We start from the raw sequence: 26,920 nt of genomic DNA, 5'->3' as shown, positions 1-26,920 counted from the left end.
GAACAATTGCCCAAAATCACCTCTCTAGTACTCTTTAGCAGCCCAGATATCAATCAGTGAAATGTAACTTTAGTTCTTATCTCTCTCCTCTAGTGTTCCAAATGGGGTTAGTAAAACTTTATGGTCATTGACAACAAAGGCAGTTGAACAATAGCACATAATCTTCATGGACTTTGAACCCGCTCTCCTACAACAATTTTCTTCGGCATAATTTATAATAGTATAGCGGCAGGTATATGATGCATGCATTTGTTGATTTTTCTCAGACATGAGAATAAACTTAACACCCTTGAAAAGCATATTCATAACACATTATGGCTTGGAAACTGCAGTGTTCAAGTTTAATTGCCTTGTTCCCCTCTATAAATCTATAGTGTCTTGCCAGCTGAGAGGAATAAATGGGAAATATGATTTGAAACTCATGGATCCAGTAAAAGATGAAATATGGTATTTTTCCACCTACTTACCTTATAATTCTGCACTTACAGAATTACCTTATTAAGGTAATTCGATATAGTCTCCAATAATAGGAAGCTTCAGAAATGAAGTGTGGGTTTTTGGGGTTTCTATTCTTATTTTTATTTTTTGTCAAATAAATGATCAGATTAAAATGAGTATTACTGAGTATAATCATCTCATTTTAACCTTAGTTTAGTTTTTGAAAGTTCTGCTAAAAAATGTATTCAACTGTATTTAAAAAACAACAACTCATAATGGGAAAGAGAGTGGGGATGTAACATTGACTGTGTCCCTCTTTATGCTATTCAGGAATAGAGACATAACTGTGGTATCTGTTTTATCTTAATTCTCATGACCACTCTCTAAGACATATATTTTAATTATCTTTTGGACAATTAAGATAAAGTTTAAAAAGACGAGGTAGATTGCCAAGTACTACAAATAGAGTAACTGGTGAATTTAGTTAGTGGTAGGTTTACTATAAGGTTCTCCCTCCTCCCAACTGGTGGGCGGAGTTATGACATTACTGGCATCTGTCACAGAGACATCTCCAAGACATTGAGCCATCAATAAGTGCCTGCCAAAGTGTCCTGGAGCCCACCTCTTCCTGTTCTGCCCTGGGTCCAACCCTCTCCTGTTCCTCCCCTTAAAAAGACCCCCAGACCAGTCACGTGCTGCTTGTCCTCCATGTCCAGGTGGCAGCCCGGCTGGGTCCATCCCCCCTCCTAACTCCTTCAAGTCTGATTTCTCTACCTCCGTAATGAGTCCCGTTCATTACTGGGGAATAAACTTTACTATAAAACTCCTTGGTGGTCAGTTTCCTGCGCCTCAAACCTTACATTTAGCATGCCTTTTTAACGACTGAGAATTGTATGTTACTTTTTTCATTTTGAATAACAACTGTTTAAAATGTGGAAGCTAAGACTAACTGTATGCTTAATCCATTCCTGTGGTTTTCTTGTAGGAAAAGAGATTTCTGCTCTATCCTCCAGGAGAGAAAAGTATAGGAGGAGTATTACCCTATGTTTTCTGTCCCCCATTCTTCATTTCTCTGGCCAGAGGAAATTGGGCATATGATTCAGCCACTTCTTATATTTTTGATGGGTATATCTTCAGGAGAGTAAAAATGAAAAAGTTAAGTCCAGGGATTTCTTGCTTTGACATTGATTTTTCTCCCCTCAGTCTTTCCACATATTTCTCATAGGATATTTTATAAACCTAAGGGGTCTGCAATAACTTGGATTATATGAATCATTTAGTGGATCAATACACAGACAAATAGAAAACAGGACATTAATTTGAATATTTGTCGATGACTTTCAACATTTTGGAAATAAATTAATCTTAATATATTCAATTTTTTTTCCAGTTTACTTTTAGGCTAAACAAATTAACCTTTATCAATCCTAAGACCATGCTTTGAAAGTGTGTTGAATGGTGACTGTAGATGCCATAGTCTTTCACTTTGGAGAAGAAACTATGGCCTGAAGAGCAGTTTTATTTTTTCTACTAGAGGCCAGGTGCACAACATTTGTGCACTGAGGGAGGTGTCTCCTCAGCCAGGCCTGTGTCATCTTGCAGTCTGGGACCGCTTGGGGGATGTCAGGCTGCCATGGAGGCAGGAGCCTATCCTGCCGCTGCTGCACTCACCAGCCACGAACCAGGCTTCTGCCTGAGTGGTGCTCCCCCTATAGGAGCGCACTGACCACCAGGGGGCAGCTCCTGCATTGAGTGTCTGTCCCATAGTGGTCAGTGTATGCCATAGCGACCAGTCGTTCTGCCATTTGGTCTATTTGCATATTAGGGTTTTATTATATAGGATATGTTGTATGACTATATGAATAATGAGTAAATACAACAGCAGGCAGGTTTATCCTACCATAAAAGACCTCTGTGGATTTGGAAGTGTGATAGTGTGTTTCATAAAGCATTGTAATGATTTGTGTATCCCTTTGGTTTTCAAACATCACATCAACCACTTCATACAAGAATTAGTCAGTCTTACCCAGAAAGGTATTTACACAGGCATGTCCTCTCCATGTATATATGTAACAGTAACACAAAAATGGCATTATTATTTTAGGAGCTGAAGTTCTATGCAATTTTGCCTGTATGGAGTTTACTGGATGTGACAGGAGACACACACAGGCCATCCCACATGACGGTTAAGTTGGGGCCAGAGAAGTTGCTTTGGTGAACTAGCAGATAGACAAAAGCACAGTAGATAATTGCTAGAAATTCATACAAATTGTCACACCAAAGATACATACTGAGAGTTGGCACAAAGTAGGCACTTAATGAAAAATTGTTGAATGAGTGAATCAAGGCTACTTTGGTCCTGGTTTGGCAACCATTAGCTGTGGGTGTTACTAGGTGTGAAAATACAAATACATTTTTTTTTTAAAAATCTCATTTAAAATGTATTTGTATTTTCACACCTCAAAGGCCTGCGGTGGAGAGAGTCAATGGGGGCAGGTGGGGGGCGCGTGGGGAAGGGTGACAGCTGTAACACTTTGAACAATAAAGATAAATTAAAAATCTCATTTCAGATGAAGTCAGAAAGGCCTGCAGGAGGAGCTCTCCCACACACAGCCACTCAATGTACCTTGCAGATTTTAGCAGGAGCAAGATTTTCTCCTTGTCTAGCAACAGTCGCAGCCAATAATAAATCATCATGAATCAGCCAATGGGAAGCCGCTAAGTTCAAACTCCCCTGTCTGCCAATGGTATCTTGTTCTTAACAGCTCCTATCCCCTTCCCTCAGCCCCTTCTTTATTTTAGAAAGTAACATTCTCCACCCCTTCTTTTTTAGAAAGTAACATTCTCTTGGTTTTGTCATAGCTTGGATGTCCCAAATTGCAATCCTTCTGGTAATTCCCGTGTAAGCCAATTTTGTGTAAAAATTATTGGCTGTTTTACTTTTAAAGTTAACATAGGAGGGAGCAAGCATGTCTGAAACCTACAATTTTATCCGATTGGTGGCATTGTTAGCAACAGATAATAAACTCAGTTCTCATAGAGGACTGGAGTGAGGTCAGACAATCTAGGCATTAGCATACAATAGGTTGTTAACTTTTGGTGAAATCTAAAGCTAAAAGTGCACATTTTTAAGTTCTGGTTTTCTTCTCCATAAAGGGAGTAATATTAACTACTATGTTATCAGAGATTTCTCAGAAGCCTAGAATGAAACATTAGTGGAAATTTTTTAAAAAACAAAAAAGATAATGTTATCAAAACTGACCTGTGGTTGTCAAAGGAGTGTTGGTTGTTAGCTTGCCTGTAAAAAAAAAAAAGAAGAAATTATATTAAAACAATTATTATATTTTAAACTGATTATTAGGATTTGTTGTATATTCTTCCTATTTAACATTCAACTTGGCAGCTTTTAAGTTACTTTGAATTATGAGTATCTATTAACTTTAGCATATATCATTTGTTTTTGGATCTAAGAATAAACCTTTTCATTGATCTTTAGAATTGTAGAGTGGAGATTATTAGATTTTTCAAGTTATCTTTTACTTATTTTTAATGTATTTTTATTGATTTCAGAGAGGAAGGAGAGAGAATTAGGAATATCAATGATGAGAGAATTACTGATCACCTGCTTCCTGCACATCTTACACAGGGGATCAAGCCCACAGCCTGGGCATGTGCCCCTAACTCGGAATTGAACCTCAACCTCCTGGTTCATAGATCCATGCTCAACCACCAAACCATGCTGGCAAGGCCATCTTTGAAGTTTAAAGCATAAAATATGATGTTTTAAAATTATTAATACTAGTTAAATATGGAATTCATTAATTTTGTACTGGCTGTAGACTTAAATGTCCTAGGTGAATTTGCTGTTATTTGAAATAGAAGCATGGGATATGCTTAGACCATAGGCTTTGGAGTACAAAGGACTTGCTTTCAATTCCTGAGTTTGACATTAAATAGCTGTGTGAGTCTTTTTAAGTGAAAAATTTATTACTTCTGTACAGGATCATTTTGAGAACTAAATGAAATAATGTTTGTAAAAGATAGTACCTGGCCCAAGTAGTTATTTTTAAAAATGGGGCTTTTAAATATTATAAAAATGGTCATGAGTATAAAGAATACCAACAGTATTGGTGTCTTTATCATTCTAATACAAGTTTCAACTTAAAAATAATTTATATAAAATTTGATATTTGGGATTACTTTTAAAATATTCAGAAAAATTGTATTAGTTATGATTTATGAGAAACAGATGTTCAGAGAGAGAGGTAAAGAATTGGCAGAGCCAAGATTAATATTCATGTCTACGGCTTCAATTTAAGTGATTTTTGTATAAAAAATAATTTTACTTTTTAAGATAACTCAGTTAATTCTAAAATTATAAGTTCCCAAAGCAAACTCTTTTGATAACGGTGTGAATTTGATAAAACCAAGTTCTACTTTTATTTATTTATTTATTTATTTTTAATATATTTTATTGATTTTTTACAGAGAGGAAGGGAGAGGGATAGAGAGTTAGAAACATCGATGAGAGAGAGACATCGACCAGCTGCCTCCTGCACATCCCCCACTGGGGATGTGCCCTCAACCAAGGTACATGCCCTTGACTGGGATTGAACCCGGGACCTTTCAGTTCTCAGGCCGACTCTCTATCCACTGAGCCAAACTGGTTTCAGCCCAAGTTCTACTTTTAAAGGGCAGTAGTGACAAATTGTAGTTAGAAAGATGGGGTGAAGAACATGTTGGAAGAGAGCAAAGTTAACATTCAAACTTATAGTGTCCTTTCCAAGCTGTGCCATTCATTTTGAAACCTTCTTTCCCTCATTCCTAGTGATCGCGTAAATGTTATGGTTTCATCTCTATGACTGTATGATCAAAGCTTTATTTTGGGGCCACACATAGACACTTTTCACTTTAAAAATCACATATAGAAATTGGATATTTGGGATGACTTCTGAAATATTCAGAAAAATTATGTCATTCATGATTTATGAGGAACAGATTTTCAGAGAGGTAAAGAGACATGCTCAGTGACTCACATACTCACTCACATCCATATATGTATACCAATGTATATAGAGTTTAAAATATGGAATTGGAAATGCGTATCCTTGGCAGATATAACTAGGCGACAGGAAATCTGCCATATTAAGAACTACATTATTTCTTACCAAAGTCTGCTTCTTACATTTATATGAATAAAAGGGTAATATGCTAATTAGACAGGATAAACCAGATGTCTTCCAGACATCCTTCTAGACCACATGTGTCAAACACAAGGCCCGAGGGCCAAATCCATCCCGCCAGGCCTTGCAATGTGGCCCGCACCGCGCTGTCATCACTGCACTCCGCTGCGTTTCCATCACAATGACAGTTTATGACTGTTCAGTAAACCATTCGGCCCGCGATTTAGGCTGGATTTTAGATTTTGGCCCCTTCTCTGATTGAGTTCGACACCCCTATTCTAGACAAAGCCACAGTGGCTGCGAGAGCTGAGGAGGGCAGGCAGCCATGGCGGCCGGCAGTGGCAGCAGCAGCAGGATGATGGGTGCGGAGCCTTCCCCTGACAGGCCTGGTCACCTCACACAGAGAGAGGCCAGAATACTGTCTGTAGGAAATCCCCTGAGGGTTCCTGGACTGTGAGAGGGGGCAGGTGGGGCTGAGGAACTCCTACCCGAGTGCACGAAGTTTCATGCACCAGGCCTCTAGTGTTAATATAAAGACTAAGAGTCTCAGAAACAGTTACTAAAGAAAAGAAAAAATAAATAATTCTTCTGTAATGTAATGGAGTTTGATGGTCACCAAGTTCACTTTTAAAATGCCATAGTACTGACCTGAAGTTGTTGCAAGGCTCACTGTAGGGAAACTCTCCGAAGATGCTACAATAAAGCAAAGTGGATTTGAAGCTTGGACTTACAAAACATTGAGTGCAGTTGGAATATTCATTTCAATTAGGGTTCCTGTTTTATCTTATCTCATGTTAAATGCCACTATTATTATTTGATTGTGATTCATCTGATGAATTCCTAGAATCTGTATATTCTCTCTGTAAAATTTGCTTATGTAAAAGCTTGATTTATTTTAATTATTCAATAACATATCTATTTATTTATTATGGTTATATAGAATAACTTATATTTAAGGTAGCTAGTATAAAATTACCCAACAGATCTTGTCAGACATAGAACCAATGGAGCTGCTCTGAAATCTATGGAAAGCACCATAATAATCTTGTACATAATATCTTATGAGAACTAAGTCCTGTCTGAGTATACAGTGCTTTTCACTTAAGAAAATAGCTATTTCTTCACCCTTTAACATATTTAATAGTTTTAAAAATATATGTATTTTTTTCCTTAACAAAACTATGACAACTATATAAGTTCTGAAGGAAACCAAAGCATGTCTTATGACAACCCCTCATTTGATGAATTTGTTTTTGTTCAAAACTGTATTTATGGTAAGTGTGTAAAGAGGTATGTTCTTTTGTACTAACTATGCTGTTTATTACAGTATTTCTTTATTTCTGCATTGTCTTGTTTTTTTTCAAGAGTTATAGCAGCTTTACAAATGATACATGGTAGCTTATTAATGAAGAAGATAATAAGGTTTAGACCATGCTTTCACAAAGACTATATTTTAATTTCTATTATGTGTAGCTACACAGGATACTATGTAAAGATCCACAGTACTTGTGAAAATCTTAACCAATTTTAAAATGTAATAAATTGAAAAATTCACATAGGTATTAGACTTAAATACCTACAATTAAGCTTATGAAATGTTGTAATATAATTCAAAAAACTAAACATAATTTCAAGAGCATATTCTTGAGTTGATTTTGTGATGTAGTTGATTGTATTCATGGTACTTATTCTAAGTTAGCTTAAAGGATATGGTTTTTATTAACTAAATAAATACCTTTTAAATCCACAAACTTTCCTTTCTCAAATAGCCCAACTGCAAATAGTCATGAAAGTAAGTTTTAAGCACACCTGTCAATTACTTTGCCACAGGAGACCTACAGAAACCGATGCACATTCAAATAAAGATAGCAAGAAATTACCTTTCTAGAAGAAAATAGACTATTAAAAAAAAAGAATCAGTCCACATTGTTCAAAAAATCAAACCATTATGAACAAACTCTAATATAATGGTTAAGAGCACAGATACAAAGGTTTAATCTCCTGGGGTCAGAAGCCTTTATCCAATTCTAAAGAGCTGTGTGCTTTAAGGCAGTTTACCAACATCTGTGTTGGTCATCTTTGCGAAATGGGCAGAGTGAAGACATCATGTAATAGCATGGAGGTGAGGAGTAAATGTGCTATAGGTAATGCATCTGTTCTAGCTAATAATGGTGGGGGTTTCCAGTGCATGGGAAGCAGACATAGACCTAAAACCGTCTCTGCTCAACAGCAGTGCCCGAGGATACCACACCATCAGTAGAGGAGGCTAAGAACATTGGCTGTCTTCTCTCTGAACAGAACCACAGGATAAAGCTGGAGACTTAATAAAAGAGGAAACTGTGTTTGACGTTATAAAGGAGAGCAACGTTCATAATTTCATATCTATTATTACGAAATTGAAATAAAACAAATTTTGAAAATTCTGCATGTTTTTATATATTCGATTCAGAGGCAAAATTATATTGACTGATCTCATTCTGTAGTGAAACTTTTCCAACTGACATTAGGATATTTGGAGTTTGCCTTTATTCCACTTGATGTGGATATTTGTAGGTTATTTAGTTTTCTAACATCCCCAAACTTCTGAATTCCAAAACATAATTAGCCCCAAGGTTTACAGATGAGGGATTGTGGACCTGGATGGGCTGGGATATTATTGATTGTTCTCAGCCAAAATAAGCACACCATGTAATTAATGTTTGTCGAATTGATATCTAGAATTAAAAAGCCTATCTAATAAAAGAGTAATATGCAAATTGACTGTCACTCCAAACACACAAGATGGCTACCCCCATGTGGACATAAGATAGCCACCACATGATAGACAGCAGGGGAGGCCAGTTGGGAGAGACCAGGCCTGCAAGGGAGTGCAATTGGGGGCAATCAATCCTGCAGGGGAGGGCAGTAAGGGGTGACCAGGCTGGCAGAAGAGGGAAGTTGGGGGCCACTGGGCCTGTAGGGAAGGGTGATTGGGGGGGATCCAGGCCTGCAGGGGAGGGCAGTTAGGGGCAAACAGGCTGGCAGGGGAATGGTTAGGGGGTGATCAGGCTGGCAGGCAGAAATGGTTAGGGACAATCAGGAAGGCAGGCAGGCAAGCGGTTGGGAGCCAGCAGTCCTGGATTGTGAGAGGGATGTCCCAGATTGGAGAGGGTGCAGGCTGGACTGAGGGAAACCTCCCGCTCCCTGTGCACAAATTTTGTGCACCCTGCCTCTAGTTTAGAATAAGCATTGATAGATATATAGCCTGTTATTATTTTTGATCCTCTAATCTTCTTCACCTTTGACTTATTAGTACCTTATATTATTTGTTATATTGAAAATAGAATCTCATTATATAAATAAGTAACCAGGATGAATGAAACTCATTGACCCCTCATGTTCCTTTCCCCCTTTATGTTCTCAATTAGAGACTGGACTTGCCACCTGACTTTGTAATCTAATGTCCATGACTCAGAAACCAATGAGTATCACTTTCTGAGGAAGGGTTCTGAGAAATCAGGATGTGCCAGGCTAATGCCAAGAATATGATGAGACACATAAACATTTATGCATGCCAATATTTGTAGGACCTTTTTGATATTTTATACTTTATAAACTTTTTCTCACTGATATGTTTCTTCAAATATGGTTTCTCCATATTTCACATTTCTCAGATAAATGTGTTACTTCAAGCAATAAGACATGTTCCTGAATTCAAGGGTGATTCCATTGCTTCCTGGTATAGCACTAGGATTTTAATTTCATAGCTTAATGATTCAAAGAAATCAAATAATGTTCACAGATACCTGTAATATCAATGCTGTTCAAGTCAATACGGAAAATGACCAGTTGGCTGGATTTATTTGCTTTGATGCCTTGAATGAGTTCTTCTTCTACAGTTTTATCTGACACCCACTGGTCAAAGAAAAGGTCAAATTTGACTATAATGCTGCCATTTCTGCAAAGCAAAAAATGACACAAGAGGAAAAAGTCAGCATTTTTGGAGTGATTTGTGCTCAATTCACGTAAGATTTTTTTTTTAAATTCTTTACATTTGTCACCTTCTTTAATCCTCATTACACCTGTACAAGGTAGGCAATATAAAATATTATTTTCATTTTACAGATGGAAGAAAAATGAATTAAAAGTCAACATGTTTTACCAAGAACAGAGACAGATACAGAATGGGAATCTGAGTTTTCTGAGCTCCACATTAGCACACAGATTTTCAGGGCAGGCTGTTTCCCAGGGTCCCCTGTTTTAAATTAAGCCAAATCAAGTAATTTCATAAGATTTGCTCTTATTTTACAGTTTGAATGAATGGAGAGTGTGGGTTTGCAATTTCTCACAGATAATTTCTTTGTAGAGAAAAGTCTAAGGTAGTTTCACTGATTTCAGAGACAATTTTCCTCTATAGTTTATGAAGATCTGATAGCAAGTTTTAGCAATGAATCTGTATCTGTACTTCTCTATTCTTAATAGAAGATATCCAAATATGCTCCATTTTAAGGGAGAGAAAGACATTACTGTAAGCATACCTGGATTATTGGAGATTTACAGGCATTTTTTCTTACTATCAAGGGTCAGGATTACCTGGGCTATACCATCTCAGACCATAACATTAGAGCTCAATTATACAGCCCATTTCACCTTCCTTTTTATTTTATCCCCTGATCTGCAGCATGCACTTAAAAAGTTTTATTCCCTGGTTATGTCTTTAAGTTTAAAGAAATAACAGTAGCAACGACAAAATAATACTTTTTTTTTGCCCAGGAGGGATAGTTGAGAGACTTTTCTTTTCCTGCCTACCTTTCTGTTTTCCTGCCTACCTATTTGTTTTCAGGAAACTACCACTTGGGAGACAAACTTTAGCAGATTTTCATTCTGTAGCCTTTGGTAAATTGCGGGCATTCAGGATATACTTGGAGCCTTAAAAGCTAGACCAGGGAGAGCCAAATTTTGCCCATTATGTTTGCTAGTTTGAAATTTAGGCAGTCATACTCATATCCTTACTATATCAAGTTAATGATCTTCTTGAAAGAGTTCTTCAACTCCGGAAGAGTTCTTTATGCATCTGTCCATATATCTATCTTGGTAGAACTTAGAATAAGTGTTGTTGTTCTCTCCCTCCATAATTATACACAGAATCAAAAGGTTCCTGCAAAATCAGGGTAGACCAGCACCTGCACTTGGTAGCATATTCCTTTTTAATGTCTGTGCTGCTATATAGGTTCACATTTTAGCAGAAGTGATTCCTTTCTATGTAGTTGGTTTTTCATTTTTTTTTAAATATGTTTTTATTGATTTTTTTTTTTTTTGAGATGAAGTGTTGGGAGCTGCCCTGAAAACAGGGGACTTTTTCCTCAGAGCTGCCCTGAAAGCAGAGGTCTCGTGGTGGACACAGCTCTGGTAGGACAAAAGTCATAGCTCTCGTGAGAACGTGCTGTCAGCTTGTTTTGAAGCTTGTATATGAAAAATACTACTGACCTTTGTAAAGAATAACATATACTGTTTAACCTGCTGCTTGCATATTGATTAGGAAACAATTCTCTGCTTACGTACAGAAACAATGATGTGGTGATGGGTAAATACTTAGCCTAAAGGTATCTTGTACCTCCCTGCTTTTGCTGTATAAAAATGAGCTAAGAAATAAACTCGGTACGGCAGGCAACCCAGACTCTGCCCTCCTGTTCCTAGCTTTGTTCTTGTCTATTTTTTCTTATCCTCACCCCCTCATTTAGGTGTGGTACATCGCCGGCTGGCTCCGGCAGGTGGCGCCCAACCTGGGGCTAGACCACAGCCTGAAAACCTGGGACAAAGGTAGAGGACGCTGCCCGGAGAAGGACGTCCGAGAAAACGAAAGTAAGTGTGTGGGCAGGGAGAGTTATTAACAGGAGTAAAACATGGGACAAGGGAATAGCATTACGCTGTTCGTACAAGTACTTAAAAATATGCTTCATTCTAGAGGCGTGAAGGCAGGGCAGAAACAGTTAGAAAATTTCTTGAGTTTTGTGGAAGAGATCTGCCCATGGTTCCCAGAGGAGGGAACAGTAAATTCAGAGACCTGGAAGAAAGTGGGAAAGAAGTTACAGGAAAATTATTCAGTCCATGGGCCTAAGAAAGTCCCAGTAGATACTTTCTCTTTATGGAATTTAATTTAGACCCTGGTCATGAGGGGCATAGGTGGTCTGAGGGAATCGATAAGGTTAGGAGCTCCTCTTTACCAAACTTCACAAAAGAGGTAGTAGAATCTACTGCCCACCAGCTCCACCAGAGGATTTATTACTACCCTCTCCACCTCCACCGGAGAATAATTATGAAGATCAGGGAGAGAAACTTTTGCTGACTCAGGCTTATGGGGAGGATCCCTTTGATGGGCTATCTCCTCAAGATCAGGAGGATCTGGAAGAAGCAGCTGCTCATTGCCATGATGACAACCCAGGACTTTGGATGCTAATGATAACTAGTTAGCAGGATAGGGATGAATCAGACTGGAAGGCAGTCCTTAATGATGACCTAAGGGAGGTTAATAAAATGTTAAAAGAAATGTTGAGGAGGCTTCCTCCTGAAAAGCCTAAAAAGCCTAAACCTTTGGAAATTCCTAAGGTAGACTTGCAGTCTGATGACAAGCCCTCCATCTTAGCAGGATTAGACCCTCCACCTTCAAAAGGAAATACTATAATAGCAGTAGCACCTGCCGGAGCCAGCCGGCGATGTACCACACCTAAATGAGGGGGTGAGGATAAGAAAAAATAGACAAGAACAAAGCTGGGAACAGGAAGACGGAGCCTGGGTTGACTGCTGTACCGAGTTTATTTCTTAGCTCGTTTTTTTACAGCAAAAGCAGGGAGGTACTAGATATTTATCTGCTGATCTTTAGGCTAAGTATTTACCCATCACCACATCATTGTTTCTGTACATAAGCAGAGAATTGTTTCCTAATCAATACGCAAGCAGCAGGTTAAATAGTATATGTTATTCTTTACAAAGATCAGTAGTATTTTTACATTAACAAGCTGCAAAACAAGCTGACAGCACGTTCTCACGAGAGCTATGACTTTTGTCCTACCAGAGCTGTGTCCACCACGATACCCCTGCTTTCAGGGCAGCTCCGAGGAAAAAGTCCCCTGTTTTCAGGGCAGCTCCCAACAATGAAGAGAGAGGGATAGAGAGTTAGAAACATCAATGAGAGAAAATCATCGATCACCTGCTTCTTGCACACCCCCTACTGAGGATGTGCCCGCAACCAAGGTACATGCCCTTGACCGGAATTTAACCCGGGACCTTTCAGTCTGCAGGCTGACGCTCTATCCACTGAGCCAAACCGGTTTCAGCGGTTTTTCATTTTTGAAGTAAACAGGTTACTCTGATACAATAAATTACACATTTCACCTCTATTGAATTATTGAAAAATCTTACGATGTTTAACTTTCCAATTATTTGCTTAAATCATAGTAACCAAACCTTCCAATCTACGAGGCTTATTAGTAACTATTTAGTTCATGGTTCCCCAAACTTACCCACATGTGAAATATATTTACATTTTACTAGAGGCCCAGTGCAACAAATTCATGCACGGGTGGAGAGGCTCAGCCTGGCCTGCAAACTCTCACAGTCCAGGACCCCTTGCTCCTTTCCGCCTGCTTTCCCACTGTTTCTTACTGCTTGGCTCACTGCTCCTTAACAACGCTGATGCGGCGGGAGAGGTTCCTGCCACCACCGCTGTGCTCAGCAGCCATGAGCCTGGCTTCTGGCTCAGTGGCACTTCCCCCCTGTGGGCGTGCACAGACCACCAGGGGCAGCTCATGTGTTACGTGTCTGCCCCTGGTGGTCAGTCAGCATCATAGTTCTGGTCATTCTGCTGTAATGGTTGATAGGCTTAAAAAAATAAAATAAAATAAAAAAAAAATATATATATATATCCTCCATACTTTCAAGAGAAAGAGTCTTCCCTCTTCTTTCTTCCTCCCTGTCTCCAGCCCCTTCTCTCCTTGCCTTCTCCATCTTCTTTTGTCTCTTTAACATCCTCAGCCCTCAAATAGTTAAATGGACAGGATTAAATATGGTTAAGATAAAACGAGAGTGAACAAATCCATTAATTTCTCCGCCTTCCATTCCATGTCTCCTTCTCCTTGGTTGCACAGTCGTTTTATTCTGACCAAATCTGAGTTTTCTCTTATGTAATTTCCACATGTTTAATTTGACTGAACACTTGTTTTTTTTTTTTTGTTTTTTTTTAAGGCAATAGGAGAGGGAAGATATTTTTGATAGAGAAAGCACAAGTATGGAATTTTCCTTCACTGACTTGAAAGTAACTGGATGGGTTCATCCTCAGGCATAAAACACCTTTGTATGAAAGATGTGTTTTCTTACTTGTGAATTATACATTGCACTTAATAATTTATGCTTTGCAAGGACAGGAGTTACAGATCCTATGTCCACATAGAGTTGTCTTCTTTAACATTTGCTTTCCTAGTCAATGGAAAAGTTGAGATAAGAGAGGTATACAGGAGAAATAGGAAAACCATAATAGACATTTGTGTTTCACTCCATAAGAATGCGAAAGCTGTTATTTTAGTAGTTTAGTAATGATTTCTATAGCACAGCTCTGAGATTGATTTTATTTATTATGGTAAATGAGAATTCTTCCTTTAGGAAAATAATAAAGAAACAATAGCTGTCTTCACTTCAAAGTACTTGTTCCAGTAAAATATCTGAGTTGTGTATTTTTTTTTTTTGTAAAAGCAAATAAATCCTATCATTGTACAGAGAGCTTCTGTGCAATAAATCAAAATGTTTCTTATCTCTTATTTTCCTTAATGACATTGATAACCCCTGGGGTTGCTGAGTAAACAAAGTATTTTCTTTGCTAACTTTGTGACTCATCTATGCTCAAAGGGCAGAGTAAGTGGCTTACTGTCACTGAGGGCAAACAGCTCTTCATTAAAAGAACCCGCTGCTAAATGCTCTCTGAGTCAAAGCACTTCCCATACAGCAGATAACAGAAAGTGTTCCCATAGGGGAGCCGACCATTTGCTTCATCTGCAGAGTGGCCACACACACACACACACACACATACACACACACACACACACACGAGCATGTGGTGTGAGTGCAATTAGAATCCGTAACAACAAAGAAAATAGGTATTTTAAAGGGTTTTTAGATGCATTTCCACAATGAGAGTGGATATTGTGAGGTCAGACCTCACTTATTTGTTTCTTGATTTTATCAATTGGAGTTTAAAATTAAAATAATTTATAAAGCTAATTAGGAATCAGCCACTTTTTCCTGTGAGTGAAATATGCCATTTCATATGTGAGTTATTCCAAGCAAACTTAAATATTTGCATGTTTGATTGTTACTTTCTCCCCTGCTTCTGAATTTCCCCATCTTTCCCAGGCTCCCAAAGTACTGACCTGCAATTTATGGTCTTACAGACATTTGCATAAAATGTCTTTGCATCTTTAAAAAAACTCACTTCTGATTTCAAAGTCATTCAGATATAACTAAGAGAGGTGTTTCTACATGGATGAAGTATATTATTTGAGAACCATTATAAAATATGCATCAAGGTTTAGGGATTATATTGGTCTCCAAGGTAACAATAAAGAAGAAGAAGAAAAAACCCTCCTCAGCTGAAATAATGTAGTTTCAAATTTTAAAGAGTGACTTTAGCATTCAGAGAAATAAAAATTACTTATTAAATATTGAAGAAAAGGCTGGGGTTTTAATAACCCACCAGGCCTATATATAAATGTCTATACTCAGCAAATGTTCTCAATCTAGTAAAAGTAAAGTTACCCAGCACATCATACTATGTGAAATGAAAAGTCCCATTTAGGAAACTATCCCAATGAGCTCTGCGATGGATATCATGCTCTGTACAGATGTCAGTGTGCAGAGGAGAGGCCAGGGCCTGAGACACCTCTCCTCAAGGAGCATTCACACTTGAGAAATAAGTCTGAGTTGATGGTTTAATGCAGATCTCCACACTCAATCCTCCACAAAACTGGAAAAGAGGAATTAGTTCCACTCACTCCAACGTGGGCAAATAGCTTAAAGTTAAAAAAAAAAAAAATCTTGCATGCATGCTTTCATCCTCACAGAATAAATATTGAATAAATATTAAGAAAAAAATATCACTTTGAGGAAGACAAGTTAACCTTTCCTGAGAGTCCACATGTCTCTTCTCAGCCTTGACAGGAGGGCAATAAAAGAGGCTGCTATCAGAAGTAATAAACCTTGGCAAATAGGAGCAGAAGCCTCGGTATTGCAGATATAGTAAGTATGGATAGGTCTGGCTGCCTACTGTACTGAGTTGTCATGGATATACAATGAGAACTAGTTTAGAATTTTTTTTAATTAAAATTCTATTCTAACAGAAAGTTAAAGCCATAGTAAGAGCATATTAATTTTTATATCTATCAAACACGGGACAAAGGAAATCATGTTAACACTTAACATAGTACTCAATATATCAAAACCAGGTGTTAAATAAATGGCTCATTCATTTGCTAGGACTTTATAGAACCCATTCTCTGAGCCAGACATTAACTAGATTCTGAAAATACAGGTGTTAAGGACACATTCTATGCCCTGAGGGAGCTCACTGTCCAGTAAGATGACAGGCAAACTGACAATTGCATTACAGTATGAGGATTGTTACTTTATTTGTAGTTATGAGGTGCTAACAGGACTAGATTGACAGGTAGGCATCTCCTGAGGAGGCAACATGGACTGGTTCTTAATGGTATGTAAGGACGAATCCTAAGGATAATGCTATATATATATATATATATATATATATATATATATACACACACACACACACACACACACACACACACACACACACATATATATATATATATATATATATATATATATATATATATAGCCAGGGCCGTTACATCCGAAGCAACCAAATGGACAACTGAACAGGCCGAGTGGAGCAACCAGGATGACAGAGGGATTAATGAGGGATGACCAAATGCAGGCTGCATGGGGCAACCAGGCTGGCGGGGGGGCCAGTGAGAGGCAACCAGGGTGGCAGGGGGACAGCCAGCCTGACGGGAGGGGGGCAGTTAGAGGTGACCATGCTGGCAGAGGGGGGCAGTTGAAGGTGTCCAGGCCACTGGGGGGGTGGGGGCAGTAAGGGGTGATCAGGCTGGTGGGCGGGGCAGTTAGGGACAACTAAGTTGGCCAGAGGGGGGCTATTGAGGGCAACCACTCCAGCAGGAGTGGCAGTAAGGGGTGATCATGCTGGCAGTGGGCAGTTGGGGAATGACCAGGTTGGCAGGGGGGGCACTTGGGGGCAACCAGGCCAGAAGAGGGGGCACTTAGGGGTGATCCAGTTGGCAGGCAGAGGCAGTTAGGGGTCATCAGTCTGGCGGGGGGGGGGCAGTTAGGGGTGATCTGGCTGGCAGGCAGGCAGGTGAGCAGTTAGGAGCCTGCATTCCTGGATTGTGAGAGGGATGTCTGACTGCCGGTTTAGGCCCAGGATCAGGCCTAAACCGGCAGTCAGACATCCCCCGAAGGGTCTCAGATTGGAGAGGGTGCTGGCTGGCTGAGGGGACATTCTCCCATTCATGGATTTCATGCACTAGGCCTCTAGTAGGTAATAAGGAAGAAATGAGTTCCAGGCAGTGAAGAAGTAAGCAGGATGCTTTTGAGGGTGTACAGGTAATATGGTAGGACTGGTGTTGAAACCCCTTGCAGGGGTGGAGGAGAGAGGGTGGGAAGCAGAAATGGAAGGCAAAAGTATTATAAGTTTTTGAAGCAAAACTTGAAAGAGTACCTAATTTTAGTATAACAACTCTGGAAATAGTATTCAGGTATTTGAAAGACTGAGATAGGAAAATAGAGATACCTCTATCCTATAAAATATTAATAATTACCACTAGAACCAGTGGGTGAGAACTAAGAAAATAAAGACTTCATTGAGAATATGAAATAATTTTCTAGCAACTGAAGTTATAAAGAAAAAATAAAATAGTAATAATATCGATGTTCACAGTGATCTTGGCAATGGATTCCTAATTCTTTCAGATATCTATAAATGAGAGAACTGCTTTAAAGAGGACAAATCTCTTTCTTTTGTTGGCTGGACCCCCCACCCATGCATGGATTCATGTACCAAGCCTCTAATACACACACACACACACACACACACACACACACACACTGAGTGGCCAGATTATTATGCATTTAGAGACCATAATAATCTGGCCACTGAGTGTATAGCTACCTAGGAACATTAGTTAGCACTTTATAATGATGCACATGTATTACATGATACATGAATAAAAGTAAAATGAATGAAATGAATGGCTGTTTACATTTTATAGGCAGTGACTGAGTTGTCAGGAAAAGGTGCAATGAGGCCACTGCTCTCTGGTCTGGAACTCTTCCATTGGGATTTCATTTCAAGTTGTAGGCATGGAGGTTTCTCATTGTCCATCTTCCCTGACTGTGTTAATTACTTTCAATTGCAGGGCACCAGCAGTCCTAAAACTAACACTGATTTACCACCAAGTGAAAGAAAATGTGAGATGGACATTTGTAACTAAGGTGTACTGCCGTCGGCCCGGCTTACTAGAGTGGTTAAAGGACATAAGACAGGTTCCCCGAGGCTCAGCTCGCCTTTTCTTACTTGCTTTCCTCCATTTCATTTCTTTAGAAAAGAGAAGTTTCCTCTATTTTTTTTAGAAATGAAACTCCTTCTCTTTGACCTTTTCCCTATTAACTTAGTTTTATAGATTCCAACTGGCCTCACAATTTCCTGCTGGCTCATATTCTTATTTCTCAGGCCTTTTGGTAGCTTGCAGTGAAGAAAACTCCTGATACAAGTACCTACAGAAGAATTATGTCATGGTGCTATTCATCTAAGATTCATTCATTTATTGAGCACTTACTATATTCTAGGTACAGTCTTATGTCCTCTGGACACAACTACACAGGTCACTTCTCGCTTGTGACTTGAAGTGTAAATGAAGTGTAATAAGCAAGCTTCCTCCATATGTTCATAGCAAATCAGATACTGTATTTCAATCTGCACACCTTCACCTCAGCCCCCTCCACTTGTCTGCAGATTTGACCCTCAGGAGAGAGAAACATGTTACCGTAAGATCAATTTTTCAGTAATTATTATTATTTGCTACTAATATGAAAGTTTTTCAATCCTCATAACAATGTTGAAAGTTCCATTTTCTCCTAAAAGTAGTGACATTATTTTATAAATATGAGCAAATAGATCAGTATTTTGTGATGCTGTGCTTCCTTTTCTACCAACAGAAAAATTTTGAGCTGTACTCACTCAAATCGTGAAACTCTTGAGTGTTTATATTCATTTTTCAGGTTACTTGATTGAAAGATCTCATCTATCTAAAAAGAGAAAGGGTTTAAAAAAGCATATTAAATTTAAGATTTGAGCTTTTGTTTAAAAAGTTAAGTAGTAATTGTTAAGTTCTGCTTAGAACTGGATCAGGGGTGATTTCCTTGTCTTCAGTGATAAAGCTCATACATTTAAACATCCTGGGCATATTACATTTATTTACTAATTTCTTTCAAAGCAAGAAAGCAGGATCTATGTGTCTTTTGGCAAGTAATTAGTGAAACTAAGTTACAAAATTTTAAACCAGCTGAAGAGAGACAGTCTCCTACCATTTGCTGAAGGTCAAAAGCAAGAACTTTGAAATCCGCTGAGAGTTTGTCTTGCAAATTTGGATTATAGGTAGCTCCTGATATTATTTTCAGGGTCCCTCTGGCTTCATAACTGTTTCCAAATACTGCATCTAAATAAATTAATAAAAAATAAAATACTTAAAATGTGAATTATAAGAGAATATGCACATCCTGGTTAAAACATAAAGTACTTGCTTTATGTGCTTGTGCTGTAGTTTCTCTGGTTTACTTTGCATCCTTCATGTTTTACAATCAGCTCCTTTTCCTCCTTCTATCTGGTTGTTTTAAAAGATAAAATATTAAACTTCTTCTATGTCCTATTTATTTTTATTTTTTTTTGCGTTCTTTGAAGTCTGACCTATACTCCATGCTTTCAAGCTTTTTTTTTTTTTTTTTTTTTTTTTTTTTTTTTTTTTTTTTTTGCTATTGAGATTCTTGTTGGAAAATACAGAGATGATCAGCTTATCCCAGTTATGATACTAATTCAGGGAAACATGGTGAGAGCTAGACCATTAAAAATTTGTAGCTACTTTCAGTTATTTCTTGAACACCTAGCATCCAGGGTCTCTGCTGGATTTCTGCTTGTGAACTGCTGTGCACATTACTGTGGGAGCCACTTTGAAACCCAGCTTTGAAGCGACTTCTTTCAACCTAGTAATTACAAAATTGGCATGTGTGACCTTTTGCCATTAGATGGTGAATGTTATAATTAGGGAAGTTATTGAGAAAGCTGCAGAAAATATATTATCTCAATATTTAAAAAGCATAAGGAATTAAAGCTAATAAATTGAATATAAACATGGGTACTAAAATGTGCCATCAAGGCCCACATAATTGGCTAGTAGGCACATGTAACAATATTCAAGATCATTAATCATCCTAGAGATGCAAATAAAAACGATAATGAGGTACCATTTCACACCTGTCAGAATGGCTATCATCAATAAATGAACAAACAGCAAGTGTTGGCGAGGATGTGGAGAAAAGGGAACCCTCATGCACTGTTGGTGGGAATGCAGACTGGTGCAGCCACTTGTGGGAGGAAAACAATATGGAGATTCCTCAAAAAATTAAAAATGAAGCTACCTTTTCAACCTATTGATTCTGCTTCTGGGAATATACCCTAAGAATCCCAAAACACCAATCAGAAATAATATAATCACCCCTATGTTTATAACAGCCTTATTTATAATAACCAATATCTGGAAATAGCCCAAGTGCCCATCAGCAGATGCGTGGATAAAAAAGCTGTAATGCATTTACACAGCAGAATACTATGTGGATGCAAAAAAGAAGGAATGCTTAACCTTTGTGACAACATGGATTGACCTAGAGAGCATTATTTTAAGTAAAATAAGCCAGTCAAAAGAAGACAAATATCGTATTCTATGCAGATCCCATGGACATGGGCAATTAGTGTGGGGAAAGTCAAGGGAGGGGGAGGTGCAGGAAGGTGGATGAGGATAAAGAGGGGCCAAAGGTGGACACTTACAATAATGTCAACATTAAAAATTTTAAATTAAAAGTGTCCTGCTTAATGCCTTTATCAGAATAGTCCCTTTGCTATATATTCATATTTAAAATGAATCAGTTCAACTAAAACTTGCACAACAATAAAATCATTATACATGTAATAACAATGATACAAATTCTCACATTGATCTGTTATGTGAAGATGTTATTTCTTCTTTTCTCTGATAATGAAACTGGAGCTTAGATTCACTAAGAAAAATTCCCAAACTAATAGAGGTCATAAGTGGAAGGTATGGAATTTGGGCACAGAATTGGCTGACTCTAGAAGACAAAATCTATTATATATTGTATTAACAACAAATTTCCTAGTTCAGAAGGAACAGTAGAAATAATATTTCAAACAATAAGTGTACATTGAGTTTAAATAGTTATAATTGCATAATTGATGTAACACATTATTTATACTATTCTTTTTAATACTCAAAATTACATTGGGATTTGCATGCTTAAATGTAAAAGACAAGGGAAAACTGAGACAAGAAAAGACAAGAAAATAAGTCATGGATCAGACTGAGGAAGCATGACCATTAAATTTTATATAGGACTCTGCACTGGATCCTCAACAGATAAAGGACATCAATGGGAAAAAAAAAAAAAACACCTATAGAATTTAAATACATGTGCAGTTCAGTTAATAATTGCACTAATGCTCATTTCTTGGCCATAACAATTGTGCTATGAATATACAAGATATTGACATTAGGGGATGCTGAGCAATGGTTATATAAATTCAACCATTTCACAATCTTTTTGTAACTCTAAAAAATGATCTCCAATAAAAATCAAAACAATGTGTATTGGAAGTAATACATCTTATGTCTTCTTGTGCTTTACTGTAGATATAACTTGAATCCTTTTATGTAAGTTGTTCACTATTAAATCATGTTATAAATATTTATTTTCTATTTTACTTATAATATAACTTGCTTTTGTTTCTTTATTGAGATCTAAGAGTCCAATGGACTTCCAAATGATTATACTGCATATCCTTGAAGTCATTCAGTGTTTAAGTAAGACCAAAGTAGCTGCTTTTCTATAAGTCTAAGAGAACTTCTATAATTTATTTAATTGTTCATATAATCATATAAAATATCTGTAAGACCTCTTTCACTTTAAAATATATCCCTCATATATGGAGATAGTATTTAAATAAACTAGGGATTATATTGGAATTATTTTGTAAAACTACAAATTATATTTATAAAATTCTTATTTAAACTTATTTACTAGAGGAAGAAAGCCACTCAAAGACTGAGAATTTTCTTAGTAAAACCAAAATCACTCACTTGAAAAGGTTTCACCTTTGTGAGTTTTCAAAAAGAATTAATCTAATAATATATACAGTGATTTGTAATTTAAAAAAATGTAAACATTTTCTCAGAAAAAATAAATCCAATACTCAGGTTGCTGTGCTGTCACTATTCTAAAGTTTACTGTATAAATGGGTAAATAGTACATGAGCCATAAGCGCATAAGTCCTAGAGTTGGATTGTCTAGTTTGGAATCTTCCACTACCTGGTAATGGTGCAAATCTAATCAAGTTACCTAAATTCTCTGTCTCTGATTCATCACCTATAAAGTGAAGGTAACTAATATAGATTTGTTGTAACAACAAAATACATTTGGAGATCCTTAAAAAGTTGTTGGTGTGTATAATTTCACTCTAAATCAGAGGTTCTCAACCTTTCTAATGCTGGGACCCTTTAATACAGTTCCTCATGTTGTGGTGACTCCCAACCGTAAAATTATTATTTGTGTTGGTACTTCATAACTGTAATTTTGCTACTGTTAATGAATCATAATGTAAATATCTGTGTTTTCCAATGGTTTTAGGCAACCCTACTAGTAGTTCTGAGGTTGAGAACCGCTAGCAGTTCTAAGATATTTACACTACTATTCAAAACAGTAGCAAAATTACAATTATGAAGTAGCAACAAAAATAATTTTATGTTTGAGGGTCACCACAACATGAGGAACTGAATTAAAGGGTTGCGCATTAGGAAGGTTGAGAACCACTGCTCTAAATTAAAGTTATCTCTTCTTCTTTTTCTGTTTATCACAGTTTGCTAATCAGATAGCTTCAGATCTTTATAATTCTACATTTACATCCACATTCACTTATATTGTTGCAATGAAAATTGTTAGCCTAAAAAGAGGATGAATATATCATTCTCCGAGATAAGTAGTACTTTTCTTTTTCTATCTACTTATCAATTTGTTTAGTCAACACTTTAATATGTTTGTGACTTAAATCCTATCAGAATTCACCCACAGGTTATAAAACCTACTTTGTTATATGTTGAAACTGAGAAACATACTTAACATTTTTTAAAACATTTTTTATTTAAAAAATTAGTTTCATGTTTGAATTCTGAAGTAAGTTTTTAATTATAGGCCAACTAATTTTTCTAATATTCTATGAAGTGAACTACAGCAAAGCATATGAATACCAAATAAATATCTTGTCATGAAAGACAGCAATGAATACAATGTCCTGACAGGGTAACGAGATGAAAGTGGGCACATTCCTCTGAGAGTGCCTTCCATAGCCAGCGCCCCAGGACTCACCTTTTTCTGATTCCTTGATTGCCAGCCAGGACACTGCAATTAACCCTGCACAGAGAACCAGCAAAATGGTGAAGAGAGCTACCAACGTGGCTTCATAGGTGCTGAGAGGATGATGTCTGAGAGGAACGCTTCTTTTTGACACCATTTTTGGCTTTTGAAGAAATGCTCATCTAAACACTGTGAGAGAATATAAAAACCTGCACCCACTGATGAGGAAAATCTAAGTTTTCAAAAAAGATTGGGAAAGCAAAAGGGCGAAAGTCTCCACTAGTCTCACTAGTCAGTGTAAACGCCTTTGTCGGTGGCCAAAGCTCAACGTTATGTCTCTATATATTACACATAGGTTTAAAAGGGAAGTTAATCTTTAATCTTTAAAAAGATATAAATGAGCAAAGAGATACCTGAAGTTGTAAATGTTAATCATCTGCACAGGCCATTTGTTGAGATGAGTGACAATAAATGCATGTTGTAAACAAAAGTGACCATCATTTTGAAAACCATTAGGAAAAATATACTCTTCATGCTGGACAAGTTAGTCACGAGGCATAAGCTGCAGAGAGTTCCTAACAGGTCAACGTTTTGTGCTCTGACTCATTGTTAGGGCATTTCTCCTGTGCAATGTCAGTGTAGACATTCTAAAAATAACTTTTATAAACAGGTATATATAAAGCCTATGTTAATATTTATATTTGTGTGTGTATTTCTTATTGAAACAATCACAAATTTTGAATTTTCATTTATATGACGCAAGTGAAGTTATGCAGTGTAAAGCAGTATTGATTTAATGTAAAGGAAAGTTCACTTAAGGCATCAAATGGCAACTCTTTATGGCTTCGTGCAGTTCTCCACCAATGAGAGTCTCTGCTGCCAGAAGAATCGAGCATTTGCTTCTATTTTAAGGAAGTGTCTTGGGCAGGGGAGGTATTGCTTCCTTGTCCTGGCTTTATCTCGGTAAACATGCCAATTAGAACAAGAGAACAAGTTATGATAACTGCACTCATTACTATAGACCTAGACTTTCTGGGAATATCAAGACTATTTTCTGACAGGTTACATCCAGTTTATCATTGGAACGTCCACATCTTGACTAACAATGAATCTAGAATTAAAAAAACAAAACAAAACACAAATATAGGTGTCGTTTTTTTAAACCAAAAGTAGGCTTACAGTTGTTCATATGGAAAATAATAAATAAAAATAAACTTTACTTTTGCCCCCCTCCCCTTCCCATAAACAAAAGCAAACCTATGTTGAAGTAACCACATTAGCCTTTTGCTCTGGTAAGTAAAAGTGGCCAGGGGTAATGAAGTCTCAGATCACTGGTCCTTAATACACTAAAAATGAGCTAAAATGAGCAATAGCTATCTTTCTTGCTTCTTTACCATTGAAAGAAGAGACTGGAGCATTTCAGTCTAAAATCCCCACCATTATATTATGTATGTATACTATGACATATATTATATTATGTATGTATACTATGACATACATAATATAATGTATATACTACATACATAATATAATGACATACATAATACAATGTATATATACTATACAGTGTATATATACTATGACATACATTGTATAGTATATATACATTATATTATTTAACCAAGTTAATGCTAATTGTATTATTAGGCACTTTAACATATACATGAATGAGAGATACCACTGGTGGAGAGGGGAGAGGCTCATTTTGCTGCTATATGATGATAGACCATCTGTAATTGGAACCTGGACAGTGACCCTTGAATCTGGGAAGCCAAAAAGATGAAAATGCAATTACTGTTTTCTTCTTTATAGATGATGCAGTTGCAATTACTCTTCGGGAAATCAAGAAAAACTTTATTATATTTCTTTTGAATATTTATAAGGGAAGGAGAAGATAGCAAAAATGAGTTTACATGTTCCGCTCCAAGCACAGGTTAATAATATATTAAATATAAGATTGAAAACCTAAAATTATTTAATTAGGCTCAGAAATAAAATCAGCATAAATCCTCCTCAACTTATTTATTTTTTGAGTGTACTTCATATATTCAAATAAATTAGTGGAAGAATAAATTTCTTTTAAAAATGCAACAATTATGAAAGACCTACCAAAAGCAAACAAACTGGTTAATGTGAAAAAGGACAAATTGTATGTCTTAAAAAATTTAAAAGTTAATAAAATGAAACAGAACTTGCCCTATCAGAGAACAAAACCCATTCCAGAGTTATAATAAAGAGTAGGTGATTGTGGCCCAGGAGTAGAAAAATATCTGTGGAATAGTTTTAAGAGCCCACAGACAACATGATTGACATACGGAAACTTCATGATTCAGTATAACAGTGTTACTTATAATGTGTGAAGAAAGGATGACTATGCAATAAATAATTCTGGTTACTTAGTTATCTATCTCATGATAGATAAAATTATACTTTTATCTCACATGGTAAAGACAAATAAATTTCAGGTGGGTTAAGTTACATAAAAAGTACAGAAAATTTTAAAGAAAATGTAGGAAGATGTCTTTCTAATAATAGGATACTAAAAAAGTTTTTTTTTTTTAACTAAAAGAAAAAAGGACACATCAGGAATGAGAATATTAAGAATCCCTACTAATTCCTACTCATAAAAGGCAAACTTCAGGCAATTCATAAAAACATAAAACAAACAACCCACCCACCCAAGGAAACAAAATGAACTCTCAAATGTCTATACTCAATTTTAGTAAATGTTTAAATTTGGTAGCAATTATGAAAATCAAATGAAATAATGCCTTCAAATATATTTGTAAAAAAAACAAAAAATCTATATTATTAAGAATATTTTTGGAAATTCTACAAATGATTTTTCTCTCTGAGATTGTGTCCAAAGGCCCAAATGCATTATTAAGTCAATTCACACTAAGCTTACCCCTGTGCTTCATGGTTTGAAGATGACAGACCCTTACAAAATATACATTTGCTTATCTCCAAGGCTGGTCTATTTTTTTTCCTTGACTTCCTATATAATTTTACATACTATTCTAATATCTAGTAGGTAAACCTCCTTATATTTTAGTTGTTGGTAATCTTCTTTTGTACAAAGTCTGGAGGATTGTTTGAGAAATATCTTAGTGGGTAAAGAAAAGGTAGGGTAGGCCTTTAAACATATTAACTATCATTGTTAGTGAGGACTTTTAAGTATTATCATTTGAGATTTGTTTACTGGATATTGCATATTATTGTTTTGTCACTGAGGAAAATTTGGCTGAATATAAAAATTTGGTGCCACATTGTCTTTCCCCAAGAATCTAGTAGATATTCTTCTGTGTTCTCTGTCAGTGAGTATTGAATTAGTTCTCTTTATGAGTTTTCCATTTGTCTTTTGATTTCATGTATCATCATCAACCAGTTTATTTTTTGAGGAGGTTATTTTTAGAAGGGCTGATAGAGTTCATTCATAAGTGAAAAATATTCCTCTTTTATTTGCACTCGAATGATACTCTTATGGGGATTATATGTTTGGGCAAATGACACTTTTTTTGAATTCTGCAGATATTTTTAAAATA

General features: G+C 36.8%; 1 protein-coding gene across 1 annotated transcript in view; it reads right to left on the bottom strand.

Annotated features, from left to right (window-relative positions):
- TMPRSS15 (transmembrane serine protease 15) overlaps positions 1 to 23,680 on the bottom strand; it is a 110,246-nt gene extending 86,566 nt beyond the window's left edge. The window contains exons 1-6 of the mRNA XM_036447555.2: positions 23,388 to 23,680; positions 19,266 to 19,396; positions 18,919 to 18,986; positions 9,407 to 9,558; positions 6,270 to 6,314; positions 3,701 to 3,736 (exon numbers count right to left, since the gene is read on the bottom strand). Of these exons, the coding sequence (XP_036303448.1) occupies positions 3,701 to 3,736; positions 6,270 to 6,314; positions 9,407 to 9,558; positions 18,919 to 18,986; positions 19,266 to 19,396; positions 23,388 to 23,532 (577 nt within the window). The 5' untranslated portion in view covers positions 23,533 to 23,680. The remainder of the gene's footprint in view (positions 1 to 3,700; positions 3,737 to 6,269; positions 6,315 to 9,406; positions 9,559 to 18,918; positions 18,987 to 19,265; positions 19,397 to 23,387) is intronic.
- Positions 23,681 to 26,920: the final 3,240 nt, after the last annotated feature.

Source organism: Pipistrellus kuhlii, unplaced genomic scaffold, assembly GCF_014108245.1.
Source record: "Pipistrellus kuhlii isolate mPipKuh1 unplaced genomic scaffold, mPipKuh1.p scaffold_m20_p_2, whole genome shotgun sequence".
NCBI lineage: Eukaryota > Metazoa > Chordata > Mammalia > Chiroptera > Vespertilionidae > Pipistrellus > Pipistrellus kuhlii.
The sequence above is the reverse complement of the archived record's forward strand: the minus strand, read 5'-3'. Positions and strand labels throughout refer to the sequence as shown.